Source organism: Rana temporaria, chromosome 8 (genome assembly GCF_905171775.1).
Source record: "Rana temporaria chromosome 8, aRanTem1.1, whole genome shotgun sequence".
NCBI lineage: Eukaryota > Metazoa > Chordata > Amphibia > Anura > Ranidae > Rana > Rana temporaria.
The window spans coordinates 45902961-45922695 of record NC_053496.1 but is presented as its reverse complement, the minus strand read 5'-3'; the positions used below and the strand labels follow the sequence as shown (position 1 = coordinate 45922695).

At 41.4% G+C, this 19735-nt stretch overlaps 1 protein-coding gene across 3 annotated transcripts in view; it reads left to right on the top strand.

Moving 5' to 3' along the window:
* The first annotated feature begins 504 nt into the window (after positions 1-504).
* FAM131B (family with sequence similarity 131 member B) overlaps positions 505-19735 on the top strand; it is a 111718-nt gene continuing 92487 nt past the window's right edge. For all 3 annotated transcript variants that reach the window (XR_005750796.1, XM_040361674.1, XM_040361672.1), the window contains exon 1: positions 505-1138. Coding sequence is in view for 2 of the 3 variants with exons in the window: in XM_040361674.1 (XP_040217608.1) it covers positions 1111-1138 (28 nt within the window). In the remaining variant the exon portion in view is untranslated. The remainder of the gene's footprint in view (positions 1139-19735) is intronic.

Here is a 19735-nt window from a genome sequence, read left to right as displayed (position 1 = left end):
TGCATCTCTCTATTTTTATCCTTTCTGCTCCCCTTTTATTTTGACTTACATCTCTCTTTTATCTTCTCTGTTTTTCTTCCATTTCTCAATTTTTTTATTTTCTGCTCCCCCCTCTTTATTTTCACTTACATCTCTCTCTCTCTCTCTCTCTCTCTCTCTCTCTCTCTCTCTCTCTCTCTCTCTCTCTCTCTCTCTCTCTTATCTTCTCTCTCTTCCCTCTTCCATCTCTGCTGTCATTTTCTCTCTGTCTTGTCTCTTCCATCTCTTGTTCTCCTCTTTCCTCTCTGTCTCTCTTTTTTTTATGGTGCGGAGAAGTGATTGTTGCTGGATAGAAACCTGCCCAGAAAACATAATGAGACAGACGGACATAGAGGGAGGGAGAGAGAGAGAGAGACAGTGAGTAGGAGACAGAGAGAGAAAGAGAGATCTAGGTTGGACAGTAGAAGGATTGGGAGATCCAGTTATCCAAGAGGGGCAGAAGCATAGACGGGGAGGCAGCAGGATCTCCCTCGGAGAGGCAGAAGCAGTCTCAGGGGTAGACAGAACGCCGGAGAGACCGCATCCCTGGTGGATGTGACAGCTCCTCTTTTCCCAGCTGTTTCCTCCCCCTCAGCCAATCCCCACTCCGTCTGTTTGTGAGTCTCATCCCTCCTCCCCCGCCCTGGGCTGCTGGTCCCTGAGCATCCCTGAGAGAGAGAAAAAGAGAGAAAGAGACAGATCGAAAGAGAGAGAGAGGGGGAGGAGAGAGAGAGAGAGGAGAGAGACAGGGCTGCGTCTGCTCGTCACGTCCGGAGACATCCCAATATGATCCTCCGGCTCCCAGTTCCGAGACCCCAGTGACGGGGTGCCACCTCCGTACATCCCTCCCTCTCTCTCCTCCTCTCCCCTCTTTTTTTCCCTTCTCTTCCCCCTCTCTATCCTTTTTCCTTTCCTCTGCCCCCTTCCTCCATTCTCTCATCATTCCCTGTAACCCTTCTACCTTATCCCTCTCCATCTATCTCCCCCCCCCCCTTGCCCTCCCCCACCCCCCCCCCCCCAGGATCGTCTGTCTAGAGCACCCCAACCCTCATCTCTGTACACCCCCTCGGAATCCCATTCATCCCATACAGCATGGGCTGCATAGGATCTCACAGTGCAGGTAAGACCTTACCAACATAAGCTGCATATTGTGACACTGCAAGGTGATCTCAGACTGGACTGTAGCATCATGATCTGTGGACTGACCAAATGACTGCAGGGTAACGGTGATACCTCACCATAGAAACATAGAAGATTGACGGCAGAAAAAAAAAGACCAAGGGGTTCATCGGGGGGTCTGATTGCACATTGCACACAGCAAAGTGTACTAACCCATAGCAAGCCAGGGGGATCTGCAGGGCTGATGGTGAACTGTGCAGTGCATGGTGAGACGATAGACTGTGACACATGGAGCACACTGCAAGGTGAACGGGCTATGATACCAGGAGCTGGAGAGCGCAGGGGGACAACCGTCAGCCGCAGCAACATCATTTACACAATGAATGCTGGACTCTGTAACAACCTCTATCTAGTACTAACACTTGACACATGCAAAGTCTGCACACTGCAAGAGAAAAACATGGGCAGCACACAAACTACACACTGCCACATCAACACAGCATAGTGTGATACACGCCATCACTTTATTATTATTCAGGATTTATATAGCGCCAACTGATTGTGCAGCACTTTCCACATCGTTAGAGTAAGAACTCAACAATAGGTTGGGTTTAATTTAAAAAAATGATTGACCTTTCTTTAGCATACAGACTATTTTTCAGCACCTTTAAAGTCCCATTGTTCAGATTCTCCAGTAACAAGTCATCCTACAAGTCAATATTAATACTTGATGACACACTATATACACAACGCCAGATACTAAGACAGGCATAGTGTAAACACCTAACGCAACAATGCTGTGACATAATGAACGTTATGGAAGAAAAGGCAAATGTGACAATGTAAACATTGCAATATAATACCGTAGCCTATGGCAAAATCCAAACACTGACAAAGTCTATAGAACACAATGTAAACACTGCAATGTAAAAACTGAGGTCTATGGGAAAATATAAGCACCGGCAAAGTCTATAGGTGATGACAAGATGTAAACAGTGCAATATAAAAACTGTGACATAAATGTAAACGCTGCAATATAAAACTGTGACATAAATGTAAACGCTGCAATATAAAACTGTGATATAAATGTAAACACTGCAATATAAAACTGTGATATAAATGTAAACACTGCAATATAAAACTGTGATATAAATGTAAACACTGCAATATAAAAACTGTGACAAATGTAAACACTGCAATATAAAACTGATATAAATGTAAACACTGCAATATAAAAACGGTGACAAATGTAAACACTGCAATATAAAAACTGTGACACAATATAAACACTGCAGAAGAAAGACCATCGACTATGACATAGGAATACTACAAATATAAGAACAATACACTATGACCAAATATAAACACTGACAAAGTCTACAGAACACAATGTAAACATTGCAACATGAAAACTGATATGTAGGCACTGGCAAAGTCTATAGGTGATGGCAAGCTATAAACGCTGCAATATAAAAACTGTGATATAAATGTAAACACTGCAATATAAAAACTGCAGCAAATGTAAACACTGCAATATAAAAACTGGGACATACATGTAAACACTTCAATATATAAAAAGGGACACAATATAAAAAATGATATCAGTGTAAACACTGCAATATAAAAAATGCAGCAAATGTAAACACTGCAATATAAAAACTGACATAAATGTAAACACTGCAATATAAAAACTGACATAAATGTAAACACTTCAATATAAAAACTGTGACACAATATAAAAAATGATATCGGTGTAAACAATGCAATATAAAAAATGCAGCAAATGTAAACACTGCAATATAAAAACTGACATAAATGTGAACACTGCAATATAAAAACTGACATATATGTAAACACTGCAATATAAAACTGTGACATAAATGTAAACACTTCAATATAAAAACTGTGACATAAATGTAAACACTGCAATATACAAACTGGGACATAAATGTAAACACTACAATATAAAAACTGGGACACAATATAAAAACTATGACACAATATAAACACTACAGAAGAAAGACCATGGACTATGACATCATAGGAATACTACAAATATAAGAACAATACACTATGACCACATGTAAACACTGACAAAGTCTATAAAACACAATGTAAACATTGCAATATGAAAACTGGGGTCTATGGGAAAATATAGGCACTGGCAAAGTCTATAGGCGATGACAAGGTGTAAACACTTCAATATAAAAAACGTGGAAAGAAAACCACAGACTATGACATCATAAGAATACTACTAATATAAGAACTATACACTATGATCAAATATAAACACTGCCATATAAAAACTGTGACACAATGTAAACACTGCAGAGGGAAGACCATGGACTGTGACATCATAAGAATACTACAAATATAAGAACTATACACTATGACTAAATATGAAAACACAGACAAAGTCTATAGAACACAATGTAAACATTGCAATATGAAAACTGTGGTCTATGGGAAAATACATGCACTGACTATAGGCGATGACACAATTGGGTAGATTCAATCAAACTAGAGCACTCAGAATCTGGTGAAGCTGTGCATGGTAGCCAATCAGCTTATAACCTCAGCTTGTTAAAATAATCTTTGGCAATAAAACCTGGAATCTGATTGGTTTTGATGCACAGCTGCACCTGATTTTGCACTCTCCTGTTTTAGTAAATCTCCACCAATGTAAACAATGCAGTAGCAAGACTATGACATAATAGGAATACTACAATCATAAGAACTATACATTATGACCAAATATAAACACAACAGGTTAATAAAACACAATGTAAACACTGCAATAAAAAAAATGTGGTCTATGGGAAAATATAAGTACTGACAAAGTCTCTAGGTGATGACACAATGTAAACAATGCAGGAGGAAGACCATGGAATATGGCATCAAAGGATTACAGGCATAGCCCACTTTTAAGTACACAATGGAGTTTATTTACTAAAGCTGGAAAGTGCAAAATCAGGCTCACTTCTGCATAGAAACCAAGGAGCTTCTAACCCCAGCGTGTTTAATTAAGCCTGGTAATAAAATCTGGAAGCTCATTGGTTTCTATGCAGAAGTGAGCCTGATTTTGCACTTTCCAGCTTTAGTAAATAAACCCCATTGTGTACTTAAAAGTGGGGTATGCCTGTACTACAAAACATAAGAACTGTAGACTGTGACCAAACATAAACACTGTAGTATAAAAGATATGGACTACAAAAAACAATGTAAACACTGCAGAATGAGGACTGTGGACTATGACACAATAGGAATAGTACAAGAGAATTATAAATGCATTATATGAATAATTATATGACCTAATAAAAAAGTGCCCAAATCATGGTGACTTAATGTAAACAATGCAATCTAAAATAGTAAATGTAAACACTGCAATCTAAAACATAAACACAGCAATATAAAATATTAACTGGTTAAGACCCAGACCAATATGCAGGTTAAGGACCAGGCCCTTTTTGCGATTCGGCACTGCGTCGCTTTAACTGACAATTGCGCGGGAGTGGGACGTGGCTCCCAAACAAAATTGGCGTTCTATTTTTCCTACAAATAGAGCTTTCTTTTGGTGGTATTTGATCACCTCTGCGGTTTTAATTTGTTTACGCTATAAAAAAAAATAGAGCGACAATTTTGAAAAAAAAATCAATATTTTTTACTTTTTGCTATAATAAATATCCCCCAAAAAATATATAATTTTTTTTCCCCTCAGTTTAGGCCGATACGTATTCTTCTACTTATTTTTGATAAAAAAAATTGCAATAAGCATTTATTGATTGGTTTGCGCAAAATTTATAGCGTTTACAAAATAGGGGATAGTTTTATGTCATTTTTATTAATATATTTTTTTTTTACTACTAATGGCGGCGATCAGTGTTTTTTTTTTGTGGCTGCGACTTTATGGTGGACACATCGGACACTTTTGACACATTTTTGGGACCATTGTAATTTTCTAAGCGAAAAGTGCTATAAAAATGCACTGATTACTGTGAAAATGACAATAGCAGTGAATGGGTTAACCACTAGGGGGCGCTAAAGGGTTAAGTGTGACCTAATGTGTTTTTTCTAACTGTAGGGGGCGTGCCTGGATGTGTGACGTCACTGATCGTCGTTCCCTATGACAGGGAACAGACGATTAGTGACGAGCCACAGAGAAGAACGGGGAAGGTTTGTTTACACTCACCTCTCCCCGTTCTTCAGCTCCTGTGACGCGATTGCGGGACACCGGCGGTGATCGGGTCCCGCAGGCGCGGTTCACGGAGCTTCGGACTGGGTCGCGAGTCCGACCTACGGCTGGGCTCTTAAAGGGGACGTACCTGTACGTCCATGTGCCCAGCCGTGCCATTCTGTCGACGTATATCGTCGTGCGGCGGTCCTTAAGTGGTTAAATGTAAATGCTGCAATATAAAATAGTAAATGTAAACACTACAATCTAAAATAATAAATGTAAAAACTGCAATCTAATATATAAGCACAGCAATATAAAACATTAAATGTAATCACTGCAATATAAAATAATAAATGCAAACACTGCCATATAAAATATAATCACAGCAATATAAAATAGTAAATGTAAACACTGCAATCTAAAATAATAAATGTAAACACTGCAATCTAAAATATAAACACAGCAATATAAAATATTACATGTAATCACTGCAATATAAAATAATAAATGTAAACACTGCAATATAAAATAAAAATACAGCAATATAAAATAGTAAATGTAAACACTGCGATATAAAATATAAACACAGCAATATAAAATATTAAATGTAATCACTGCAATATAAAATATAATCACAGCAATATAAAATAGTAAATGTAAACACTGCAATCTAAAATAATAAATGTAAACACTGCAATCTAAAATAATAAATGTAAACACTGCAATCTAAAATAAAAATACAGCAATCTAAAATAGTAAATGTAAACACTGCAATCTAAAATAATACATGTAAACAATGCAATCTAAAATATAAACACAGCAATATAAAATATTAAATGTAAACACTGCAATATAAAATAAAAATACAGCAATCTAAAATAGTAACTGTAAACACTGCAATCTAAAATAATAAATGTAAACACTGCAATCTCAAATAATAAATGTAAACACTGCAATCTAAAATAAAAATACAGCAATCTAAAATAGTAAATGTAAACACTGCAATCTAAAATAATAAATGTAAACAATGCAATCTAAAATAATAAATGTAAACACTGCAATCTAAAATATAAACACAGCAATATAAAATATTAAATGTAATCACTGCAATATAAAATAATAAATGTAAACACTGCCATATAAAATATAATCACAGCAATATAAAATAGTAAATAAAAATGGTGCAATATAAAATAATAAATGTAAACACTGCAATCTAAAATATAAACTCAGCAATATAAAATATTAAATGTAATCACTGCAATATAAAATAAAATATGTAAACACTGCAATATAAAATAAAAATACAGCAATAAAAAATAGTAAATGTAAACACTGGGATATAACATAGTAGATATAAACACTGCAATATAAAATAGTAGATATAAACACTGCAATATAAAATATAAACACTGCCATATAAAATAATAAATGTAAACACTTCTATATATAATAGTAAATGCAAACATTGTAATATAAAATATAAACACTGGAATACAGAATATAAAATGTAAACACTGCAATATAAAAACATAAAAGATGATGACACAATTGTACAAACTGTAGACTATGACAAACATGTCAATGAAAAAAACTCTGTGGACAATGACACAATGTAAACACTGTGGGATGAAGACCATGGACTATGACCCAATAGAAATACTACAAAATAAGAACTTTGGACTACAACACAATGTAAACACTGCTGAAAGACTGCCAAGGCTATGACAGGGTTTACACACTTCAATCTAGGACCTGGGCCTGAGAGACAATGTAAATATTGAAACATATAGACTGTGCACTACATTATAGTAAAACCACTAAAACAAAATAAAAAAGGTCTGCATAGTATGACATGGGATTAAAATTGGCAAAAACTGTGGGCTATGCACAATACAAACATGCAGATGTAACACTGTGGATTGTAGCACAAGATAAACACAAGAAAATAAAGAATGTTAATTATGATACAAAACTTATAATGACAAGCTTTGTTGTACTACGACATGATCTATAAACCGACAAACTGTGCGCTATGATAAACGCTGAACAATAATGACTTTAAAGCAGTATTAAACGCAAAAGCAAACATGTATTATACTGTATTGCAGCTTACCTATTCTTAGATGTGATGGCTGCATTCGTTTTCTTTTTTAGGCTTTCTTTCTTAAAATTTCATCTGGTGATTCAGCCAGAAAGTCTTTTTTTTTTTTTTTTTTTAAACAAGCTCTCCGGCAGAATGTATATTAGTTTACCGAAATGAGACAAACCATTTAACACTGGCAGGCGTGATTACAATGATTTTATTTATTATTGTAATTCCTTTATCCCAAAAGGAAAACAATGGTTGCTATAACTGCTTATGAAGTGTTAGCTGGAGTTTTGGCTTCAATTTGTTAGTGTACTGAAATCTGCTAGTCCATCTAATACTCACCTCCCCTTAGAGTGACAATTCTGCTGTTCAATGGTGCCCCCTGGGCTCCTTCATTCAGACTGGGGGCACTCTAATACAGGAGGTGTGTTACTGGCCAGATCACCAGGAGAAAAAAAGCCTAAAAAGAAGAAAACAAATGCAGCCACCACTTCTAATGATTGGTAAGATGCAATATATAAAATGTTTGGCTTTTAGTTTGACACAGGTTTAAACCACTGCAGAGCAACATATCTGGACTATGACACCATGTAAATACCAATAAATAAATAGGATTAGGAATAAGTATAAGCACTGAAAACTAAATAATGTCATATATATATATATATATATATATATATATATACAGTATCTCACAAAAGTGAGTACACCCCTCACATTTTTGTCAATATTTATTATATATTTTCATGTAACAACACTGAAGAAATGACACTTTGCTACAATGTAAAGTAGTGAGTGTACAGCTTGTATAACAGTGTAAATTTGCTGTCCCCTCAAAATAACTCAACACAAAAATGAGTACACCCCTAAGTGAAAATTTCCAAATTGGGCCCAATTAGACATTTCCCCTCCCCGGTGTCATGTGACTCATTAGTGTTACAAGGTCTAAGGTGTAAATGGGGAGCAGGTGTGTTAAATTTGGTGTTATCGCTCTCACTCTCTCATACTGGTCAATGGAAGTTCAACATGGCACCTCATGGCAAAGAACTCTTTGAGGATCTGAAAAAAAGAATTATTGCTCTACATAAAGATGGCCTAGGCTATAAGAAGATTGCCAAGACCCTGAAACTGAGCTGCAGCACGGTGACCAAGACCATACAGCGGTTTACCAGGACAGGTTCCACTCAGAACAGGCCTCGCCATGGTCTGCCAAAGAAGTTGAGTGCACGTGCTCAGCGTCATATCCAGAGGTTGTCTTTAGGAAATAGACTTATAAATGTTACCAGCATTGCTGCAGAGGTTGAAGAGTTGGGGGGTTAGCCTGTCAGTGCTCAGACCATACGACACACACTGCATCAAATTGGTCTGCATGGCTGTCATCCCAGAAGGAAGCCTCTTCTAAAGATGATGCACAAGAAAGACTGCAAACAGTTTGCTGGAGACAAGCAGACTAAAGACATGGATTACTGGAACCATGTCCTGTGGTCTGATGAGACCAAGATAAACTTATTTGATTCAGATGGTGTCAAGCGAGTGTGGTGGCAACCAGGTGAGGAGTACAAAGACAAGTGATTCTTGCCTACAGTCAAGCATGGTGGTGGGAGTGTCATGGTCTGCATAAGTGCTGCCGGCACTGGGGAGCTACAGTTCATTGAGGGAACCATGAATGCCAACATGTACTGTGACATACTGAAGCAGAGTATGATTCCCTCCCTTTGGAGACTGGGCCGCAGGGCAGTATTCCAACATGATAACCCAAACACACCTTCAAGATAACCACTGCCTTGCTAAAGAAGCTGAGGGTAAAGGTGATGGACTGGCCAAGCATGTCTCCAGACCTAAACCCTATTGAGCATCTGTGCGGCATCCTCAAATGAAAGGTGGAGGAGCGCAAGGCCTCTAACACCCACCAGCTCCTTGATGCCGTCATGGAGGAGTGGAAGAGGACTCCGGTGGTAACCTGTGAAGCTCTGGTCAACTCCATGCCCCAGGGGGGTTAAGGCAGTGCTGGAAAATAATGGTGGCCACACAAAATATTGACACTTTGGGCCCAATTTGGACATTTTCACTTAGGGGTGTACTCACTTTTGTTGCCAGCGGTTTAGACATTAACGGCTTGAGGAACGCCGAACGCAGATATACGTCTGCAGAATGGCACGGCTGGGCGGCGCGCTCGCGACCCGGTCCTCAGCTCCGTGACCGTCCCCGCGGGATAGGCGGACCTGATCGCTGCCGGTGTCCCGCGTTCGGGTCACAGAGAGGAAGAACGGGGAGAGGTAAGTGTAAACAAACCTCTTCCCGTGCTTCCTAGTGAGACTAACACTGATCGTCTGTTCCCTGTCATCTGAATGACGATTAGTGATGTCACACGCCCAGCCACGCCCCCCCCCAAAGTAAGAACACTCCCTTAGGGCACACTTAACCCCTACAGCGCCCCTCCTGGTTAACCCCTTCACTGCCATTGTCATTTTTACAGTAACCAGTGCATTTTTATAGCACTGTTCGCTGTAAAAATTACAATGGTCCCAAAATAGTGTCAAAAGTGTCCGATGTGTCCGCCATAATGTCGCAGTCACAATAGAAATCTCTGATTGCTGCCATTACTAGAAAAAACAATTATTAATAAAAATGCAATAAAATTATCCCCTATTTGGTAGACACTATAAATTTTGCGCAAACCAATCAATAAACGCTTATTGCGATTTTTTTTTACCAAAAATATGTAGAAGAATACGTATCGGCCTAAACTGAGGAATTTTTTTTTTTCTAAAGTAAAAAAATATTGTTTTTTTTTCAAAATTGTCGCTCTATTTTTGTTTATAGCGCAAAAAATAAAAATTGCAGAGGTGATCAAATACCACCAACAGAAACCTCTATTTGTGGGGGAAAAAGGACGCCAATTTTGTTTGCGAGCCACGTCGCACGACCGCGCAATTGTCAGTTAAAGCGACGCAGTGCCGAATCGCAACAAGGGGCCAGGTCCTTTAGCTACATAATGGCTTAAATGGTTAATGGCTGTGTGTTGAGTTATTTTGAGGGGACAGCAAATTTACACTGTTATACAAGCTGTACACTCACTACACAACATTGTAGCAAAGTGTCATTTCTTCAGTGTTGTCACATGAAAAGATAGAATAAAATATTTACAAAAATGTGAGGGGTGTACTCACTTTTGTGAGATAATGTATATCTATGTATACACACACTACAGAACAGAAAACTCCCGGATTGGATACAATGTATACAATGGATTGAATCATCTCTCCCCTTGTTTAATAAGGCAAAAGTCATGTGCAGACTATAACCAGCCAATCAGCAGTCATCCATCAGTGACAGGACTGATCCACCAGGATGCCCTTTGCCTTTGTCCATGACCTTTGCACTGTTTTATTATATAAGAAACTTGCTGAACTCTGAGGAAATCCACACAAACAGATTGCAACATTGTATAAGATTTGTGCACCCTGAAAGCCCCAATCATTTGTAAACATGTATTACGCAAACATACTGGACTGTGATTGGCCGAACACGGCGATGACATGTGACGCAAGAGATTCCAGTGTTTCATATTGATGTTTGTTATTGTGTGCAGAGAGCTTTCTGTTTTCTGGATGATTTCCCAGGGGGGGAGGACATCAATATTTCTCTTTTCTGTGGGGTAAATCGTAAAGGTGTTCGCGAAACGCACATCATATCACAGCACCGAGGGCTCATTTATACCACAGTGCTTGTGACATCACGCGTCAAACGCACACGCGCTGACATGTAATGTGCTTTTCTACGGTGGGCGTTTTTTTAGCACTTTGAGGTATACTTTGTTGTTCCTTTTTTTTTATCCAGCTGAAGCCTGGGTTCAGATTTATGCATACGCGGTTGCGTGCACGCATCATGACTAGGGCAGCCCATTCATTTCAAAGGGCCTTAATACTGGCGACAAACAGAAGCAAAGAAGTCTCCAACCGTTTTGTAAAATCACGCCGCACCGAACCGCATATTTAATAAAGAGCAACACATTTCTGTGCAAGGGCAAAACGCATCCCCGACACCCCTTTTTTTTTTTGCGTTTCCAATTTAATGCGTTTTTTTAATGTGCACATTTTAATGCATTTTCATGCATTGTGAGCTTTTAGTCTAGATTCGCACCTATGCATTTTTAGTGCTTTTTGCATTGTGCAGATTTGCTCTACAGAACGCGTTCCATAGGAAACCATGTTAAATGGACTGCAAATCTGCAAAATGCAAAAAGCACTAAAACTGCATAGGTGTGAATCCAGCCTTAGCCCTGGTTCCCATCAGTGCATCTTTGAAATTGTGCTACTTGAGCGCAGTGGCGGCTGTTTTTTTTTGGGGGGGGGGGGGCGGCAAACAACCACCCCCCGAGGGGCAGACGGCTGGTGGCACCTCCCCCTGCTGTTTGCCGGTTGGTCCGGCAATTACCCCATCTAGGTAGGTAGCGGGTGGCGGGCAGCATGCAGCTGCTCCGTGTCCTCTCCTCCATGGGCGGCTTCCAGTGGACGGCTCCTCCCCTCCTCCTAGGCATCCAATAGGATTGCCTGTCCTTTCAGCCAATCGGGTGACAGGTGTCAAAACCTGCTTCCTTATTAGCTGGGAGGAGGATCAGTGTTACAATAGCGAATATTTATTAGCTGTTGCAACACAACTGGGTTGGCTGTGAGCGCATTCGCTGCGCCCCGAGCTCACCCTATTTTGAAACCTCTTAGAGCCTCTGGCTCCAGGGGAGGACTGAGAACTCATGGGGCCCCTGGGCAGTAGGAGATTATGGGGCCCCTGGGCAGTAGGAGATTATGGGGCCCCTGGGCAGTAGGAGATTATGGGGCCCCTGGGCAATAGGAGATTATGGGGCCCCTGGGCAATAGGAGATTATGGGGCCCCTGGGCAATAGGAGATTATGGGGCCCCCGGGCAATAGGAGATTATGGGGCCCCCGGGCAATAGGAGATCATGGGGCCCCCAGGCAATAGGAGATTATGGGGCCACACAGTATACACACACATACAGTATACACACACAGTATACATACACACAGAATACACACACACACACACACTGAAAAGGTACTGGAGAGGCGGGGCAGCTATAATTTGGGGATTTTTAGACCAAAAGGATGTTGGTAAGGGACATTTCAGGGACAGATACTGTCCCTGGTTTTACTGAGGCTGGCAACCCTGATGGCATGGGGCCCTCGGGTAGTACCCAGTGTGCCCGAATGGTCAGTCCGCCCCTGTCTGGTTCTAATCAGTGCTTAAAAAAAAAAAAAAAAAAACGTCCTATGAGATCCATGCACCCGGCATCCTGAAAGGGGCATTGGATAGGGGGAGGCGGCGATGGATAGGGGGGGCGCGCCCATACACCCTTAATAGACAGGCCTGTGATTATTCACAGCAATAGACAATCTACGGGTGCTGGGCACTCGATGTTCGCTGCCATCCGCTGATCATCGGGCAGAGACTCAGAACGGAGCTCTGACTATGTAAACGAGTTCTGTTCTGACAGGGGGGTGAGGGATTGGATTCTGTGTTCCTGCAAAGCAGAGACTCAAATCCATCTCTTCCTCTAGTAACAGCAGCACACATTGTAAACACAAACGCTGGCTAGGCCCACAGTTAACCCTTTGATCGCCCTAGATGTTAAACCCCTTCCCAGACAGAATCATTAGTACAGTGACAGTGCACATTTTTAGCACTGATCACTGCATTAGTGTCACTGGTTCCTGCAAAGTGCCAGTTAGTGTTCGATTGACCGCCGAAATATCGCAGTCCCACTATAAGATGCTATACGCCGCCATTACTAGTAAAAATAAAAATCATTCCAGTATATATATCCCATAGTTTGTAGATGCTATAACGTCAATATATACGCTTATTGGGATTTTTTGTTACCAAAAATATGTAGCCGAATATATATTGGCCTAAACTGATGAAGAAATTAGATTTTTTTATTGGATGTGTTTTATAGCAATCAAAAAATGTGTATTGAGATGTGCAGTACAGCGAGTGCAGCTCTTTATTAGTCATGAATCACTGATTTTAGATCACAACACTGCGCACATTATTTTCTTTGTTTATGCAGAAAGTATAAAATATAGTTTTTTTTTTTTTTCAAAATTGTCGCTCTTTTTTTGTTTATAGCGCAGGAAATGGGCTGGGACTTGTCATGTGATTATGAACTGCCAAATCACACAACAAATCGCAATGGTGAGAACCGGGGCTAAATGATGACCAGTAAGAAAAGATTTATGTCCCGTTCACCCCTGAGCATTTTAACACACACATTGGAGCTCAAAGCAACTAATGTCTCATAGAAACGCGCTGCCCAGTGAGGCCATTGCACTGTGTTAAAAAAAAAAGAAACGACACGCCCATTTTTATGTGCCCGTTCATGCGCCATGAGGCCCCTAGAAGTGAATGCCAATGCATGAAAATGCACATCCAACTGCTTTCATGCATCATCATTGACTTCTATGGGCCTCAAAAAACACACTTGAGCTCATTTGGAAAATACACTGATAGATGTGAACAGGTTCCAGCTATAGAAGGGGTCTTCAAACCTTCTAAACAAAGGGACAGTGAGAGTAAATATCGTCCCCATCTTTGGTATTAGGAGAATTATTAATGGCCCATCGTTGGTGTCAGTGGGAGGAATAGTACCCCATTTTTGGTGTCAGTGGGAGGAATAGTGCCCCATTGTTGGGGAGGAATAGTGTCCCATAGTTGGTTTCAGTGGGAGAAATAGTGTCCCATCGTTGGGGAGGAATAGTGTCCCATCCTTGGGGAGGAATAGTGTCCCATCGTTGTCAGTGGGAGGAATAGTGTCCCGTCGCTGGGGAGGAATAGTGCCCCATTGTTGGGGAGGAATAGTGTCCCATAGTTGGTTTCAGTGGGAGGAATAGCGTCCCGTTGCTGGGGAGGAATAGTGCCCCATTGTTAGGGAGGAATAGTGTCCCATAGTTGGTTTCAGTGGGAGGAATAGTCTCCCATCATTGGGGAGGAATAGAGTCCCATCGTTGGGGAGGAATAGTGTCCCATCATTGTCAGTGGGAGGAATAGTGTCCCATCGTTGTCAGTGGGAGGAATAGTGTCCCATCGTTGGGGAGGAATAGTGTCCCATCATTGTCAGTGGGAGGAATAGTGTCCCATCGTTGTCAGTGGGAGGAATAGTGTCCCGTCGCTGGGGAGGAATAGTGTCCCATCGTTGTCAGTGGGAGGAAGAGTGTCCCATCGTTGTCAGTGGGAGGAATAGTGTCCCATCGTTGGGAAGGAATAGCGTCCCATCGTTGGTGTCAGTGGGAGGAATAGTGCCACATTATTGGTGTCAGTGGAAGAAATAGTGTCCCATCGTTGGTGTCAGTGGAAGGAATAGTGTCCCATCATTGGTGTCAGTGGGAGGAACAGTACCCCATCATTGGTGTCCATAAAAGGAGTAGTACCCCATTGTTGGTGTCAGTGGAAGAAATAGTTCTCCATCATTGGTGTCAGTGGGAAGAATAATGTTCTATTGTTGGTGTCAGTGAAAGGAATACTGCTGCATCGTTGGTGTCAGTGGGAGGAATGGTACCCCATCGTTGGTGTCAGTAAAAGGAATGGTATCCCGTTGTTGGTGTCAGTGGGAGGAATAGTGTTCTATTGTTGGTGTTAGTGGGAGGGATAGTGTTCTATTGTTGGTGTCAGTGGAAGGAATAATGCCCCATCATTGGTGTCAGTGGGAGGAATAGTTCCCCATCATTGGTGTCAGTGGGAGGAATAGTGTTCTATTGTTGGTGTCAGTGGGAGGAATAGTTCCCCATCATTGGTGTCAGTGGGAGGAATAGTGTTCTATTGTTGGTGTCAGTGGGAGGAATAGTGCCTCAAGGTCCATACAAAGGCAATCAAAGGGCCGCATTCGGCCCCCGGGCCACAGCCTGGAGACCCCTGATCTATAATGTCGTATTGAATGCTACATTCATCCTAGCACGCTCAGACGCACGCGTTATGAGAATGCGCAGAGGGAGACTTTATTGAATCAATAACAAGTTGTGATGAATTCTGCTGCATAATAAAATGTACTATTTTGTATTGGATGGGTCTTTGCGTGTGTGGTTGGTGGTTGGTGGTGGGGGATGGGGTAGCGATTGCAGCGCTTTGACGCTTCTTGCGGCGGTGGGCACATTTGCCGCTGAGAGCTGGCTCTGCATACCGATGTAAAGTACACACTGCAGGATGAAAACACTGACGTATGACACAGCCTACAAACTGCAAGGTGATAACATCACAGCTCAATCAATACTCTGCTCTCCGGACTCAGACACAATGGATGTGCGGGGACGCAGCCACAATTACGCGCTGCCGACTGACAGAGCGTCACACACAGCTGGCGTTTGTGATAGACGAGGCACAGCTGCAAGGTGACACGTTTAAATCGTGCCTCCGTATGTGACAACCCACACACACTACACAACGATACGACCCTGATTGGTGACGGTCCGCTCTCCGCAGCTCTCTGCATTGCTATTCCGAGGCGCGCTGCGCTGCCCCCTGCTATGAACTATTGTCATGCCCTGAAAAGGGGTCACTGACCTCCCCCAGCTGTCCTCTCCCTTTACCGCTCAACGTTGCGTGCCAGTTGGCAAAAATGTTAATTCCACCGTGCTGGCAAAAAAAAAAAGCCTATTTATCTTTTTTTTTCTATTATTAAACGTCAATTTGGATTGCGGACAGAACGCCGTTGACAGTTTATTTGCAGATTGGCGGAGTGTCGCCGCTGCCCGGGCTGTCGCACGTGTGCGTGACATCCGGTGACAATTACACCGCAGCGTGTTGTGTTTGGCAGCGATAATGTGTTGGCAGTAACACGTCGGAGTCGCAACGGGCTATCCTCTCCCTCCTGAGAGGGGGAGGGGGGGCAGCGACCCCCGTGGATGCTTTAGGCACGACTGTGTGAGTCATTGATCCCTCCGCCGCTGTCAGCAAGGCTATAAATGAGAAATGGATCATAGTTTATCTTTACTGCCATGATATTCCCTGGAAAAAAGAAAGTGCATGGATTGTTATGCTGTGTAGCCGTGGCTGTGGGAGAACAGCGACGCTTAGTGGCTGAGGGCGGTCAGCGCAGCCCATTGGCTTCATGGGAAAGATTGAATATTAGCATAGCTCCCAACTGTCCCTGATTTCAAGGGACTGTCCATGATTTGGAATAATGTCCCTCTTTCCTGCTCATTTGCCCCTCATGTTGGTCTGATCTATATATATATGTATATAAAATGCACTTTTTATCTTTCAAAAAGTGTTTCCCAGTGCTAAATCTTTCATCCAAATTCTAAATTTGCTACATGTTTCAATCTTAACCTCCCTGGCGGTATGATTCTGTCTGGAATTACGTACCAAAAGCGGTACAATTATTTTGCAAGGAAATTTGGCGTTTTATACTGTAGGCCTGCAATTCTTAGGAATAACTCATTTAAATCTGACCAAACAAGAGTCTAGTAGGCATCCCGGGTATGAATTTAAAAAAAAAACAAAATGATAAATTATAATATAATAAATAATTATAAATAATTCTAACAAATAATAATATAATTATAATAAAAATTATTCAATAATGTAATCAACTCAAAATCACTGAAATTTGCTCAGTTGCAGAATTGTCGCTGTCATTATTTTTATTTTTTTTATGACGAATTTCCCCACAAATCGCAATCGCACAATTCTGCAAGTGATTATAATTTATTATCGCTGTTTTCTAGCTGCTCTGAAACCATTTTTGACATAAAGGGACACTTTTGGTTGCTATGGACAATCTACAGTTTGCAGGCAGAAAGAACCGTTTTTTATTATATAAAAGAACATGTAGGACACTGGGCAGACCACTAGGGACAAGGGGGGGGTGTGTATTTTTTACATACAGTACTGTAATCTATAAGATTACAGTATACTGTATGTAAGGTGTTTGTTTACTTTTTTTAATTTGGTGCCGTTCTCCGCTCCCGTGCGTCGTAACGTCGCAGGGAACGGAGATCGGCGGCACACAGAGGCACTGTGTGAATCGAGCAAGGAGACACCGCTCGCTCACACAGCGCGGTGGCATCGCTGGATCCAGGGACAAGGTAAGTAAACCATGCCTGTGGATTCAGCGAGGCGAGCCCGAGTCTCACTTGGGGTTACCGATCGCAGCACAGAAATATAACCCTGAGTCAGACTCGGGAATACCGCCAGGGGGGTTAACCTGCCTAGCGGTATTCCCGAGTCTGGCTCGGGGTGGAATTTCAGTACCATTAGCGGTAACCCTGAGCCAGACTCAAGATTACTTACCTTGTCCCTGGATCCTGCGATGTCTCCCCGCTGTGTGAGTGAGCTGTGTCCTCGCTCGATTCCCAGTACCGAGTGCCACCGAGCTCCGTTCCCTGCGACGTTAGGACGCACGGGGGCGGAGATCGGCACCAAATTAAAAAAAGTTAAAAGACAGTACACATACAGTATACTCATACTCAGGGGCGGACTGACAACTCATGGGGCTCCCGGGCAATTGAAGATTATGGGGCCCCTGGGCATACAGATGGCCACCACGCCAGGAGGCAGGGCAGCTAAAACCTCAGGATTTTCACATCAAAAGCATGTCGGTTTCGGACATATAAGGGACAGATGTAAAAAAAACACAGATTTTTACATACTGTCCCTGGCTTTATTGAGCCTGGCAACCCTGATGGGGCCCCCTAGTGGCATGGGGCCTTCGGGCAGTGCCCGATGGTCCCAATGGTCAGTCCGCCCCTGCTCATACTGTATGTAAAAAATACACACCCCCTTTGTCCCTAGTGGTCTGCCCAGTGCCCTACATGCACTTTTATATAATAAAAACTGTTCTTTCTGCCTGGAAACTGGAGATTGTCCATAGCAACCAAAAAGTGTCTGTTTATGTCAAAAGTGGTTTTAGACCAGCTAGAAAACAGCGATAATAAACTAGAATCACTTGCAGAATTGTGCGATAGCGATTTGTGGGGAAATTCGTCATCAAACACTGAAAGTAATGACAACGACAATTCTGCAACTGAGCAAATTTCAGTGTTTTTGATTTGATTACATTATTGAATCATTTTAGTTATTATTATATTATTATTTGTTATAATTATTTATAGTTATTTATTATATTATAATTTATGATTTTGTGTTTCAAACTTTATCATACCCGGGATGCCTACTAGACTCTTGTTTGGACAGATTTAAGTGAGTTATTCCTAAGGCCTCGTACACACGACCGAGGAACTCGACGGGCGAAACACATCATTTTGCTCGTCGAGTTCCCTGTGAAGCCGTCGCGAAACTCGTCAAGCCAAGTTTCTCCATTCCCGTCAAGGAAATAGAGAACTTGCTCTCTTTTTGGCTCGTCGAGTTTCTCTACAGTTTCCTCGACGAAAATGTACACACGACCGGTTTCCTCGGCAAAAAAATATCTTCCAGCAAGTTTCTTGCTGGTTTTTGCCGAGAAACTCGGTCGTGTGTACGAGGCCTGAGAATTACAGGCCTACAATATAAAACGCCAAATTTCCATGCAAAATAATGGTACCGCTTTCAGCACCTAAAATCTGACATAATCATACCGCCAGGGAGGTTAACATCTTAACAATTCTTGATTCCTTGTCAAAAACCCATTCTACCTGAGTATTTTAGAGTATGATAAAGTATAATACAATACAATTAAATATGAATACAATAAAAACAAAAATATAAAAATAAAGAATAAACAACCATAAAATATAAAAATAAAAAGGGAAGGAAAAGTAATGACTGAAATTGTTGTACCTATGTGTAAGAAAGTGTCATTTTAGTCCAGAGGCAATGTAGAGCATTAGGATCATTGCCAAAGGGATTTGCAGAGGGCTAAGGGCATGTTGTAGATCATTTATCTCAGTTCCAACCTGACCAGTGAATTAGAGAGAAAGGCCTTATTACACCACGTTGTCATCATTTGTGTTATTTCTGTATTAGTCAGAGAACTTTCCATGAATGTTTGCCATCTTTTTTTTTTTAAAAAAAGCGGTTAGTTGAGTTGAAAGAGTGGTTTGATATGTCCAATTTTTCAACATATAGAAGCATTTTCAGATTTTTCATGGAGAGTGATGGTGGAGTAGGGACCGTCCATGATTTTAGGATGGCTTTATGTGCTGTCATCGGACATAGCCATGTCCAGGTCGATATTTTGGGTTGTGACTGGGATTAGCGTATTCCGGAATGTCATTGTGACCAAAAAGACATAACATCGGATGTTTAGCTATCTGCGTTGAAGTGAAGCCAAAGATATAATTGAGGATTCTTCCCAGAATGTTGATATCTCTGGGCATTCCTA